This window comes from Ornithorhynchus anatinus, chromosome 13, assembly GCF_004115215.2.
Source record: "Ornithorhynchus anatinus isolate Pmale09 chromosome 13, mOrnAna1.pri.v4, whole genome shotgun sequence".
In the NCBI taxonomy this organism is placed as follows: Eukaryota; Metazoa; Chordata; class Mammalia; order Monotremata; family Ornithorhynchidae; genus Ornithorhynchus; species Ornithorhynchus anatinus.
The window spans coordinates 36,882,898-36,895,839 of record NC_041740.1 but is presented as its reverse complement, the minus strand read 5'-3'; the positions used below and the strand labels follow the sequence as shown (position 1 = coordinate 36,895,839).

General features: G+C 41.4%; 1 protein-coding gene across 7 annotated transcripts in view; it reads left to right on the top strand.

The window, feature by feature from the left end:
- TASOR2 (transcription activation suppressor family member 2) overlaps positions 1-12,942 on the top strand; it is a 108,792-nt gene that overhangs the window by 74,450 nt on the left and 21,400 nt on the right. For 6 of the 7 annotated variants that reach the window (XM_039913870.1, XM_029077733.1, XM_007656970.3 and 3 more), the window contains 12 exons: positions 952-1,097; positions 1,415-1,510; positions 2,918-2,990; positions 6,883-6,974; positions 8,488-8,625; positions 8,780-8,904; positions 8,990-9,006; positions 9,104-9,203; positions 9,757-9,857; positions 10,480-10,583; positions 12,180-12,252; positions 12,363-12,437. In XM_039913870.1, the coding sequence (XP_039769804.1) occupies positions 952-1,097; positions 1,415-1,510; positions 2,918-2,990; positions 6,883-6,974; positions 8,488-8,625; positions 8,780-8,904; positions 8,990-9,006; positions 9,104-9,203; positions 9,757-9,857; positions 10,480-10,583; positions 12,180-12,252; positions 12,363-12,437 (1,140 nt within the window). The remainder of the gene's footprint in view (positions 1-951; positions 1,098-1,414; positions 1,511-2,917; positions 2,991-6,882; positions 6,975-8,487; positions 8,626-8,779; positions 8,905-8,989; positions 9,007-9,103; positions 9,204-9,756; positions 9,858-10,479; positions 10,584-12,179; positions 12,253-12,362; positions 12,438-12,942) is intronic. The other variant, XM_039913871.1, reaches the window with a different exon arrangement.

The window sequence follows — 12,942 nt, the reverse complement described above, 5'->3', positions numbered from 1 at the left end:
CCCCTTTTCTTCCCTCCCCTCCCGTCTCTTCTCCCTTCCCCACCAGGAGATCTGGGTCTGTAGAAATGCCTCCGCTACCCCCCTTCTCTCTCCCCCATGGCAGGAGGAAGGAAGGGCTCAAGAGGTCGAGGGCGATTCTTTGGAACTCAGAATGAAATGGGTTGAGTTCTGAGCTCGAAGATAAGGGAGAACTAAAGGCCTCGCCTACCCCCAGGCCAATGCCAGTTCCCTGAGTGGTAGTAATAGCGTTGATTAAATACTAATGGTGTTCAAAGCACTGTTCTAAGGGCTGGGAGACTAGACATGGGTGGGAATTAGTCACAGTCCTTGTCCCTTGTGGGGCTCTCAATCTTTAAGAGTATACTAGCGTCACCTGGAATTTCTCCCGTGATTATGGTTGTGTGTTATATAGTGTGCATGTATATATAATGTGTGCATTATATTTATATATATATGGTGCATTTATGTAATAGGGGAGACATGGCCACAGTTGGGGTGCAGGGTTCATGCCCTCTTTCGGGGAACAGGGCTGCCCTCATAATAAAATTGATTCCGTGGTGTGGTGGATACTACTCTAGCCGAAGTTCCCTGTACAGCGGTCAACTGTTAATGGACACCCTGAGCACATTAGGGACAAAAAACAAGTGGGCACAATCTCAGACCAGTGACTTTGCAGTCAAAAGGCTCTCAAGTCTAAAATCTTGAAGAATGAGCCAGAACCAAGCATTAAGTGGGGATAATTATTGTTAATTTAAAAGTAATTTACCCTAGTTTGAGAATTAGATTCCCAAAAACAGTAGCTCTCCTAGGGTAGGTCACAGCCAAACCATAATAGAATACTCCATAGTGTATTCAGTGCTACTTGGTGTGCCGCTTCTGACTTTATCCTGAAATTATAGGCATGTTATGTAAGAAATTACAATTGGACCTTTTATGGCTTTTTTCTTACAGTTTTTCATAAAGTGGCTACAAGTTCAAGTCCCGATTTCCAGACTGCAGTTTCGGTGCTTCATAACTCTTACTTGGACTCTAATTCCAAGCATGTCTTTCAGTACAGCCAAGTGACTTTGGTGAAAAATGACATTTTCTTACATGAGGTGAGATTATTGGCCCTAGTATTAAAGAGCAACAGTACTTTTCTAAATAAGCATTGGCAGAAGTAAATTCTTATCAACAATTTTTTGGTATGCCCTGTTTCAGTTGGGATGACATTTGGTGAAATAATCATTTGCGGTATAGAAAGAATAGGCAAGAATGCTGATTTAATTAACAGCCCTACCAGAATTACTTCTGTAAAATGGGGTGGGTTAGTTTAAATAAAAAGAAACTGTGTAGGGAAAAACAGTTCTACTTTTTTGATAAAGTTGGATAGCACCTTCAAAGCGTTTGATCTCGTTTATTTTCTTTTATACAGTTTGAAACTTTCTGCCGGCAGAAAAAAGCAAAAAGATATACCGAGGAGGAACTTAAGGAAATTTATGGATTTCTCCTGTTTGACTCTGAGATTCAGGTAAGATAACTTGTTTTTTTCAGCAAGGTGCTTTCCTATGCATATACTTTTATTAGGCTTCTCTTCAAGGAGTTTTATAGGATTTTTGTGAGTTATTGTGCCTTTGAAGCCTCATTACGTAATAGCAGATCTAAAGACGATTGAGAAGGATTGCATAGCAAAAAAATGTGGATGTCATCAGTTCTTAATGTTTGCTATGTCTTGACCATTAGCTACATGGGTATAGAATTGGTTTCAGATAAGCACATTTTATTTTGTTTCAAATAGTAGTAATGGTGTCTAAGGTCACATCTCCTCCAAGAAGCCTTCCCTGATTCATCCCTCTTTTCCTCAGCTACCTCTCCCTTCTGCGTTATCTGTATTTTTGGGGCATTTGATATCCGCCCCACCCTCAACCCCACAGCACTTATGAACATATCTTTAAATTATATATTATAAATTACTTATTAATGTCTGTCTCCCCTTCTAGACTCTAACTTCATTGTGGGCAGGGAACGTGTCTCCTAACTCAGTATTGTAATCAATCAGTTGTATTTATTGAGTGCTTACTATCCACTTGGGAGAGTGCAACAGAATGAGGAGACATGTTTCCTGCCCATAACAAGCTTGCAGTCTAGAGCGCTTGTACTTTCCCTAGCACTTAGTACAGAGCTCTGCACCTAGTAAGCGCACAATAAATACCAGTTACTAATTAATTATCGATTGAGTGCCCCCCGAATGCAGTGGACTTTACTCAGTACTTAGAAAGTACGGCAGAAGCACAAGAAATGTTTCCTGCCCGCAGTGCCTCTGGGTGAGATGGATGACAGTCTCTCCAGTGCACTAGCAGTATTCAGTAATATAATCTCAAAAGGAAACAGTTTATAAAGTTATGAATGCAGGCCAAGGCTAAGAAGAGACATAACTGACATTTGCAAAACAGTGAAGGATAAACAGAGCTTGAATACTGAATTGCTTCTTCACAAAATCGCACAAAACCAGACCAAAGGGGTGCCCATTGAAGCTTGAGGTTCAGAGGTGGGGAAAAAATAGAAATAAGCAATTTTTCACAAAGTGGGTGGTAAAGTAGAATTTGTCACAGGAAGTTTTTTGGGCTGGAAACATCCCAGGTCGAAGGGGAGGAAGATATAGAAGGGTGAATGGTAAATTCTTGAGTAAACCCTAGGATGGGTTATTACCTGAGGGAAAGGTCAAGGTGAAGGAGGTAAAGGTAGAGGTGGTAGATGGTAGGTCTGTAAACAATTGAACGATTGTGCGGGAGGGCAGTTTTCATGCTATTCCTCCAGTATCTGTTGTCTCGGTCAGAAACAGAAAGTCAGACTGGATGGACCTTAGGTGTGATGCAATGGTATTTTTTGTGTTACTATCATCATATAAGTAAATGAGTTTAACTGGTTTTATTTAAAGGCAAAATTGGTGTGTCAGCAAGGACTTCGTGTAGGCAGCAGTTCCATTACTGCGTTGGGAGATCCAGCAAAAGGTAAGACTCAGCAACGTTTCTGAAACTTGGGGTGGCAGGGAAACTCTGAGGAGGCTGTGAAGACAAGCTCTGCAGAGCTCCCCACCTCTGTTCGGCAGTGACTACTGGATCAACAGGCCATTTTCACTTCCTGGACTCACCCCCTTTTCACTCCCTTCCTCCTTTAATTGCAGTACTGCTCACAATAGGATGACAAATCATGGCTTTTTAAACTTTGATGGGGAGTATGGAGATCGGAATATAGAGTTCGGAGACTGTGGGCAACTCTGCAGGATGTAAAAAGCTTGACATTTACGCATGTAGAGGCAAGAATTAAGCATTATATTTTATAAATTTTTTTTAAAAGGAGGCCTGGTACTATTTTTAAGAACTAGGACTTCAGAAGTACAACCCACAAGATTGACTGTAGGGATAAAATCTTTAGAACTGAGTAGAGGTATGTTAATGCCAACAGTGATAAGGCAGAGCTTTGCGAATGCTGGGTGGAAATTGCGCACTGCCAATCTTCCCTCTTTGGTTAAATTCATACCTGCCAGGTACGTGATGAAAGAGATAATTTATTTGCCACACCAGGAGGCTCTGGTGGGAAGATGAATGGACTTCCCTGCCAGTATCCAGTCACAGAGATTGAGACAGAACCTATGTGAAGGAATTTGTTTATAGGGCTCGTGGTTCACGCAGTGCCACTCGCATGTCCCTGCCATTCATGTTGCCACTGAGCCAATTCGTGTGACAAGCGAGTAGGCAGACAGAGGCCCAGCATCATGCAAATGTGCACTCAAAGATTTCCCATACAAGTCCTATTTACATCTAAAGTGACCACGGAGTCGTATCAGTGTGGCACTGCTTTGATGTCACAGACCAGCAGGCAGCTTGGAAGACTTGTTTGTTTTCAGTATGCCAGGAAGACCCTGGCCTGGAAAAATGGCATCAGTAAGGAATTAGGTATAGGCTAAACCAGAATTATTGGGATCATCCAGATGATTGGGAGAGGGGGATGGCTTCCAAAGTTAACGGTGAAATTTGAACATACTTCCCGGGTCGCGGTGGGAGGAATCTCCAGTTAAGGAGAACCGGGCTCAGGGTAGGTGATGCCGTGGGAGCAGCAGGCTCCTTCCATCTTCTCTGGGTTGGGGAATTTGGAGAGCTGACCTCAGAGTGTTCTGAGGAAGAGCCTTGGCAGGGAGAGGACAGAGGGACCTTTCACAGAATTAAACACTGTTTACTGCCCAAAAATAGACCTACCCAGAGCGAGTCACACCTTATTCATTTCATGCTGAGAAAGACCACAGTGTATGTATTCTGAAAAAGTAGACCATTAATTTGGGAGAAGACTTAAGAAATACATTTACAGTATATTCTAAGTGACTAATATAGGGTCACATATCAGTTCCCAATAAATCAATTCTACTCAGTAATTTCATACGGCAGATGAGTATTCATTGTAATTTAACATCATAAAGTGCTTAAAATCAGTTTAGAAGAGGAGTGAAAGGTAAATTATTTTCCTGAGCATTTTTCTGTTGTTTTTTTTTTACTTTTAAGTTTGCCATTGTGTCTCCTAGCTCTCCAGAGTAAACACCCCATTTGAAATTTTCTATCTGGAAGACGTGGGGGGCAAAAAAGGGAAAATGATCTAAACTCTGTGGGCTTTTTTTGTTTGTGAAATCAGCACATGAGCTCAATGTGTGCTTTTTCCTCCACTATGAATCTTTCCTTTCTTCATGTGTTCAGATCTAGATAAAAAGAAAGACACTATGTTTTGGCAGTTGTCTCAAAATACCAAGTAGCTCTGGACTATATCCTGGCTTTTGAGTCTTGTAGCTTCAGTGGGGGGCAGGAGAAGAGATAGGAGAGAAATTTCCACTTAAATTTGGCTTCTAATTTTGTCACAGATTAACTTGGGGCTCAGATTATCAGTGGTTTTCTGCTTCAGTGATTTCAGAAAAAAACATAGACTCCTGAGGATTCTGGAGTGAGGTTTGAACTCTCTTGTCCCTTTTCAGTTGATGAGCTCAAGCAGAAAATCGATGACAAACAAGATCACTGAGCTTACTGCACCCCAGCTAAGCTCTTCTGACTCCATACCTTTCAGAACAAAACTGATCCCCAAAGTGCTTAGCTGTAAATTGACTTTGTGTCAGAATGTACTCTTTTATCAAAAAATTGTAAAAAAAAGAAAAACTAAGGTGCCAGGGACTAGCAAAATAACTGAAGCAGCATTTTACCCCCGTCTTTTTAGGCTGTTTTCAATGTAGCCTTGATCCTCTTTCATTTTTCTCTCAACCGTTTCAATTCACACAATTTCATTTACTAGAAATTAAAAAACCCCATATGATTTGAAATAAGTGTTCCGGGATCCTTAGCATCATAAGACTGGAGAGTGAGAGTTAGCACATATTAGAGAGTTTTGTGACAAAGACACATAAGCCCTCAATCTCTCTAAAGATAACTTTTTTGAGCAGTGAATGATTTAAAGTATCCTAAAAATCTGACTAGTCTAGACTTTCTTGTGGCATATTCCTTTGAATGAGCTCATGGGCAAGGAATGTCTGCTAACTCTTAAATTGTACTCTCCCAAGTGCTTAGTGCACACTGTAAGCACTCAGTAAATATGATGGATTGATTGATTGATTGACTTAGAAATATTGCATCCTGCTTTCTTCCTTAATAAAGACATGGAGGATTGTATTCTACTCCTTCTTTTTCTTTGCCTCCCTTCCCTTCACCTCATGCCCAGCACAGGAGCATATTTTTATGGTATTTGTTAAACACTTACTATGTGCCAGGCCCTGTACTAAGCACTGGGGGTAGATACAAGGTAATCAGACTGGACAGCATCCCTGTCCCGCATAGGGCTCATAGTCTTAATCCCTATTTTGCAGATGAGAAGGAACTGAGGCACAGAGAAGTGACTTGCCCAAGACTGCACAGCAGACAAGTGGCAGAGTTGGATTAAAACCCAGGTTCTCTGACTCCCAGGCCTGTGCTTTTTCCACTAGGCCATCCTGCTTCTCTGAGCATTAAGTATGTTTTTCGTGCAGGGAGTGTCCCTGGGGGCCAAGGATAGAGAATTTGGAGAGAAACTGACCTCAGTTCTGCCACCAGTTTGGTTGTAATCCCTTCTGCTAACAGTGAGGCTAAAACAGCTGCTTTGTTAAGCAGCGAAGTAAATGCATTGGACCGTGCTTCTCTGGCCAGCACTTCTCTGTTTCCCTAAAAGAGGAGACAGAGGTAGCTTACTCTCCCGTCTGTGACTTCAGGAGGTATGTTGTTGAACTCTGAGGAGGTTTCAAGGGAGGAATATTGTCCCCTTATTACAGATGGAGAAACTGAACCGCAGTCAGACCAGGAAACCTGTTGGGTCAGTGGCTAAGTCTGAAAAAAGATGAATGTTTTTATTTGGCTGTTATTCCGACTATCGGATTTCACTTTGTAAACAGTATTATCTCTAGGTTAGGTGTATAGGAATGAACATGCGCAAGCTTTTCTAAAAGCCTTGCCAATGTATTCCTGTCCTAATTGAGGAAACTGTTGCTGTGATAGTCCTGAGACACTTGGGCAAAAAATGGAACCATAAAATGGTGTGATTTCCTCAGATGAATGAGCAACAGGAAGCAACCCGTCCACTCCATTTTTGAGGCCAACTTTAAACTGCTCAAATTCTTCCTCTTTTAGAAAAGACATCATGGGGGTCAGGTCTGCTAGTTTCCTATTGTGGCTTAGTTTGGCTGATTCACATGTACAGTTCCAGGTGGCCCAATTAAGAGCAAATTCATTAATGCCATCTGGCTTTAAATGGAATAGCCTTTAAGTGGAATTGTTGACAAATGCCTGGTTAATGCACGTTGGTCATTAGGGTACTAAATTAATGTGTGTTATATTTTTACAGGCGTATATGTTTCCAAGTATTCAGACTACCTTCATCCAAGACCTTGGTATCATGGAAAATCTGGCTATATTGTAATTTTTAATCTAGTTAAGGTAAAATCCAGTTGTTTGTATATCTACTTCAAAAAAAGTGTTGCAATCTTCTAGTAAGCTGTGTAACTCATAGTTAGGCATGGCCTTTGCAGAAGAATTCAAAATACAGACTAAGAGGATTATTCGGAAGAAGTATTTAAAAAGTAAACTACAGAAAATGTTAGATTTGGGTTGGTGCTTTCTGATAATCGGCTGCAATAATACTGCTCAAATGAAATAGGTAGCTACCTTATAGCTTGGAGGTTGCATTCTTGCCTAACGCATGTTAAGGAAAACCCTCGTAGAAGAATTCACCCTTTGTCTGCCAGGCACACACCCAATCTATTTCTTCCAACACCACTTCTTGGCATAACCAGGTAAAAAGAACGTTCCCTAATTCTGCCATTGTATTCTCTCCAAGACGACTTGGTGAAAACACATTTTATGGCAGAAAACCAGGGAGTGTCCCTGGGGGCCAAGGTTAGAGAAGGAAATACTGGCAACAGTATCCTCACACAGGGCAGTTCCTAAATACCATAGGAAGGAGATATGCATCTGACTGCTGATGCGTCCTGCTGCTTTTCTGAAGGTTTGGTAGCCTTAGGTGAAGAAGCCCATAGTTAGGAATTTTTGACAATGTCATTACAACTCTATGGCTTACTACCAGGCGCTGAGCTATATACGGTGAAGATTAGAGCTCACCATCTAAAATGGCGAGCACAGGAGAAGTCAAAGAGTAAGATTCCCAAGAACCCAGTAACAACGGAGAAAGCATTTCAAAAACAGTTCACTTTTAATGCTTTCAGGGCAGTCTGCCGGACCAGGTCCTCAAGAGCGTGCCAATGTATGCCAAAATTCTAAAGCCATATGGAGACATACTGCTTGTTCCTCTTGCCAAGGAACAAGGAGGCACAGAATAAATGGGGAAAGTGGGCAAGTGTCAGATTTCACTTCCTCTCAGCATAGGTCCTTCAGCTCTGGAGAGACACAGGATCATATGACAGAGTTTTTAACAGTTTCCCTTCAGTTAAAAGGGAAATGTGGGGTTGGTCAGAGCTCAGCCTCAGTCTCCTTTCTGGCTTTGCAGCAATCAGAATAAACCCCCCCCCCCCACTTCCCCTTTTTATGTTTTACATTTAAAAAGAACACTTCATATATGTATATGGTGTTGTCAGTTTTTTAAAAGTTTAAACCCTTTGTTCCTCTGAGTTCTTTTATGTCATTAATTTGGAACGTGTCCAGCGCAGAGTAGCCATCAGGGCTTTCTCCTCAGAAAATTGTAGCTAAACTTTCTGGCTCCACTGCTTGCATTTCTGGTGGTGGCTCAGCTTAAAGGAATGCACTTTTTAGGGTTATTGGCTCACATTATTCTTCAAGTTATGCCTACAGAGTCTTTGCTACAGTTATCTAGGCACTAAAGATAAGGTTGTTACCTTATATTGAGCAGTTTGTAAATGGCATTTATAGCAGCTTGCTGCGGTTGTAATTTTCTGCCTTTGAAGTCCTATAACCAGGATTTCTATATTTGTTCTAGGGGAAGGTCAAGGTCGTGCCCGAGAATTGCACCCCTAACTCTACGAGTCCAACTTCTGGCTATGATTGCCACATAGCTGCAAGTATCAACAAGGTTACCACCAAGACGAGCCATTTTCACGCCTTCGAACTGAGTCAGGTATCGTGTCCTAAGGCGGAGAGGAAATCATGATGGTGAAAATAAATATTTGTGAACAGGATGGGATAAACCTGGGGAAGGGTTGGAAGTAGCACTTTGATGATGAATTCAACAGGGGCTGCCTTGCAAAACATCTGTTGGTTTTCCTTTTCAGTATTACCTCTACGAAATTTCAGGCAGCAGGGTTGTTAATCGACCCAGGCAGATCTACCCCCGTGTAATTGTAGCTTTTCAGTACAGTGAACCTAGAAGGATGTCTGCATTAACTCATGAAGACACGTAAGCACTGCTTTCAGTTTTCAGTTTCTTTAACTTAATTCCTTTATTTTTATAAAATGTTTGTCTTCTTTCTTCCTTTTTCTAGAAATGAGCTTTTCAAAGGTAAGGGAATATTTTGGGGTCATTAATTTACTGGAGGGGTGTTTAATGCTTGAATTGATTCTGCATTTTACATATTTTTCCCTAATTTAATTTTCAGTACCCACGTCTCCTTGGAAAGGACAGTTAACTGTTGAGAGCAAGCTGATGTGTGACGTAACCCTCTGGTCCCCTCATGGTACAATGATTCCGGCGTGGCTGTATGTATTAAAATTTATTTTCTCTTCTGCTTCTATAAGAATAAAGAAAAATGTATTTCCAGTTTGAAATTTTGAGACTGGAAAACACAGGTATTTCTGATCCCAGATTTAAATTCTAGAATTTACTAGGCCGTTGGTTTCCCTACCTTAGAGATTCAAACAGAATATAACCCGCTTTTGTGAATTCTATACAGGTGTCCCAAATATTACCTCATTACCGTTTCTCATTTCTGCTTCCTCTCCCACTATAACATAAGGGTAAAAGGTTTAAGAAATGGAAAAGTTTGAATAAAAACTCCTCCATTTAATGCATATGGCTTTATTCTTTTAAGTAAATTTGGTTGCTCTGTGTTTTAGAGAGGAGGAAGATTGGAAAGTGTGCACAAAAGATTCAAGCCTCTGGCTTAGAAGTCATAACCTAGCTGGGGCCAGTAGATACATTCATGTATTGCTATGACTTTTGCCCCCTGTAATTTAAATTGAAATTTGAGTAATAATATTAAAATTGTATATATATCCTAAATATTTAGTCCTGCTGTTGCTTATTTGATAGACCACAAGAACTGGACATTAAGTATGTTATGCATGTGTCATCTTTGAAGAAGAAACTACCCGAAGCTGCATTTAGAAAAAGCAGTTATGTGAAGGGAAGAGGTATGCTTTGAGTAATTATGTTCTCTTTGTATGTGATTCCCCAGATGCTTCTTGTAGGAGATTTCTTTAGGGCCATCCATCCTTTATTGAGTGTGGAAGTCTAGTGTGTCAACTGGAAGGCAGCTAGGGGTTGCAATTATGCTCACTGGGGACAAAATGTTGGGATATGCTGTGTGTGTGCCTCTCTCTCTGCCCCCACCACCTCAACTCTCTTCTTCCCCCACCCCCAGGAGAGCCCTGCATGTTCCAAACACTGTCTGCCTGTTCTCCTACCCATGGGACTGGGTTGGACTGTGAAGTGCCCCTCCACTGTGACACTCCCTACCCCTTTAAGCCAGGTTAGAAGTGGGCCTTGCTCAAACCAGAAGTTGGTGTGGATTCATTTTCACAGGGCATTGCCTGTATGTGTATAATGGTTTAACCCTTCTGCCTGGGAGCCCGTGGCCTGCTAGGAATTTTGATCCCTAAAGACCATCAGATAGTCCCACATACATGCAGAACCCCACTGTACCCATGCTGAGAATTGTAAGTCCCAGCAACTGGAAAGATCTTTGTTCCCCTGATGAATGTACCTTTGACTCTTCTGTTTTTCACATGTCCTGTACTTCTGCCTTTCTCCTAGTCTGTCACGAAGGCATTTGCTTCAGTTTGTATGAAATGGAAATATCAAACAAGCAGGGCACCAGGTTGGATCGGCTAAAAGAATTCATCAAGAACAAGAAATTGGTAAGACTCATTTTAACAAGCGAAATTTGATGTCATTTATTAAGAAGAGGCATTATTGATGCAGTAGTCTGGTGGGATATAAGTGTTCAGATCAGTGTAATAGCAGTTTGGATGGAAAGGGTGGAGGTTGCCAAGGTAGAACTGCCATGATTTGATGCTAAATTGTGTGGACTGTATGAGAGAGATGAGTCAAGGGTAATGTCAGGGTTATGGGTTAGAGACAGGATAGGGGTATTGTCTACAGTGATGGGAAAAATGGGGAAGACAGGGTTTAAGAGAGTCCCTCTCTTAACTGTCTCAGTCACCGGTGTCCATTTTCTGGCTTTGATTTTAGCCTCGGAAATGATCATGTTTAGGCTTTGGCTTCTGTTGGTATAGATACTGATGAAGGAAGCAAGAGGGCAAATTGCAGAGATGCCAGAGGAGAAGGGTGGGTTAAGGTAGGGACGGTCAAGTTAGCAACATGATGGTACATATATTCCTCTGTAACAATACAAGGTGAAACTGAAACTATGATTGCTCCGGTGACGTGTGCGTTCTGGCTACCACTCGTGAAAAAAGGATTTTTTCATTGCTGTACATGTGGTTTTGGAAAAGGAACAGTACACCATTCTGACTGAGGGTTTTCCTTTCACTTTTGCCTCTAGGCTAAGCTGAAAGAGAAACCATGCATATAGGGGCTGATTACCATATTTTACTTTCACTTTTTACTGATGGGAAAAGTGAAACACAAACTGACTGTGTGCAATGCAGCCTGGGTATTTGGTGATGGTGCCCAGCTCTAATACTGGAAAGTGAAACTAGACTACTACGTGTTTGCAATGTCATGTTTGCGAACCTCCAACCTGGGCTAGTGGGCTCATTTGTAGGAAGATGTTAGAGAAACCAGTTTCGATACTGGATTAGCAGTTGAGTTGGGAGAAAAAAGTCCATTGGATTCAGTCAGATGAATTTTGTTGTTTTGGGTTGCTGCACATTTTCTTCTGGTATTTTTAAATTATTGGGGTTTTTTTTGTTGGTTTTTTTTCTGATCACTTTATCCTGTTCATTCCTGATGAAGGGGCCCAGAGGTATTTGAAGACTTTTTTTTATTAAATAGAATGTAGTTTTGGCACTCAAGCGGCTGAGAGAGAACAAGGACTTAATAGGTGGAGGTAGTATCTAATCTCCCAAATGCACCAATTTCATCGCATTTCTGAGAGGTTGTGTCTATGGGGTGTTCTAGACATGTCCGTTACTGCATTGAAACAGGTCATTTGCAGGTCCAAGTACAGCATAAGGGTATGCTTTAAATTGCTGGGGGCAGGTTGAGTTTAGCTGAAATATTAAAAAAAAAAAAAAAGGGCTTTGTAATTATCATATGAAATAGTCTCTCCCTAAGGTCCCAGTGATAGGTTACTACAATTACCTTTGACTGAGAGCTAAAGAGCATGATTTCCCTGCACCGGTGATGGCAGAAACTCCCATTGAAACCAGACAGGACTTCATTTTCAGGACCATCATTACACCTCTTTCAGGAGCAGTGGGGTCAGTCCCCCCAAATGAGGGAAAGAAAGGAAGCTGTTTGTAAGTGAGGTGTTTTTGTATGTGTTTTAGGCAGTCATCAAATGCTTAGAAGGAGGAAGATTCCTTTTGTTACTCACATCATCAGCCTTGATATGCGACACAGGTAAGAAGGAACAGATGTGGAAATTGCTTTAGATTTTGACTGTTTACCAGAAAATCGACAGTTCTAATTCCAAATTTTTTTTCTGGTTTCTTTTGTTTTTTATTTTACAGATGGCGGTGAGAATGGGCATAGCACTCTACACGCCTTGCTTTTATTCCCTTCTTCCTCATCAACATGTTTGGAAGGTAGTTCTTTGCTTAGACTTCTTCAGAGGGCAGAAGATTTTGCCTTTTATAGATTGCATTTTGCCTCTGTAGGCCTTCTTGCCCATTAGCTTGTCTTAAATTTTAGGAATAGCAGTTGGAGCCAAGGTCCCAAACCTGGCCTAAGAAAGCTCCATGTGTGATGCTCTGCCTTTACATGGAGGTTGAGGGAGAGAGGGTTAGCTGCCCTGCTAGTGCCTAGTCTTCTGCCTTTAGTAAAGCTCCACCTCCACCCTGAGACCTTTCTGAACTTACCCGACTCTGACACCAAGCACCAGCTTATCTCTCTTATGTTCAGTATGAACGTTTTTGCTTTTCTTTTTCTCTGTTTCAAGTCTGTATTATTATCTTCTCCCTCTAGATTATAAGACCCTTGAGGGCAGGCACCTGTCTCATCTTTTGTTCTTTTGTTAGCCCCTCTCAAAATCCTTTGTGGTGCTCTAAACTCAGTGGGCATTGAATACATGAATAATTCACAAGTGACCAT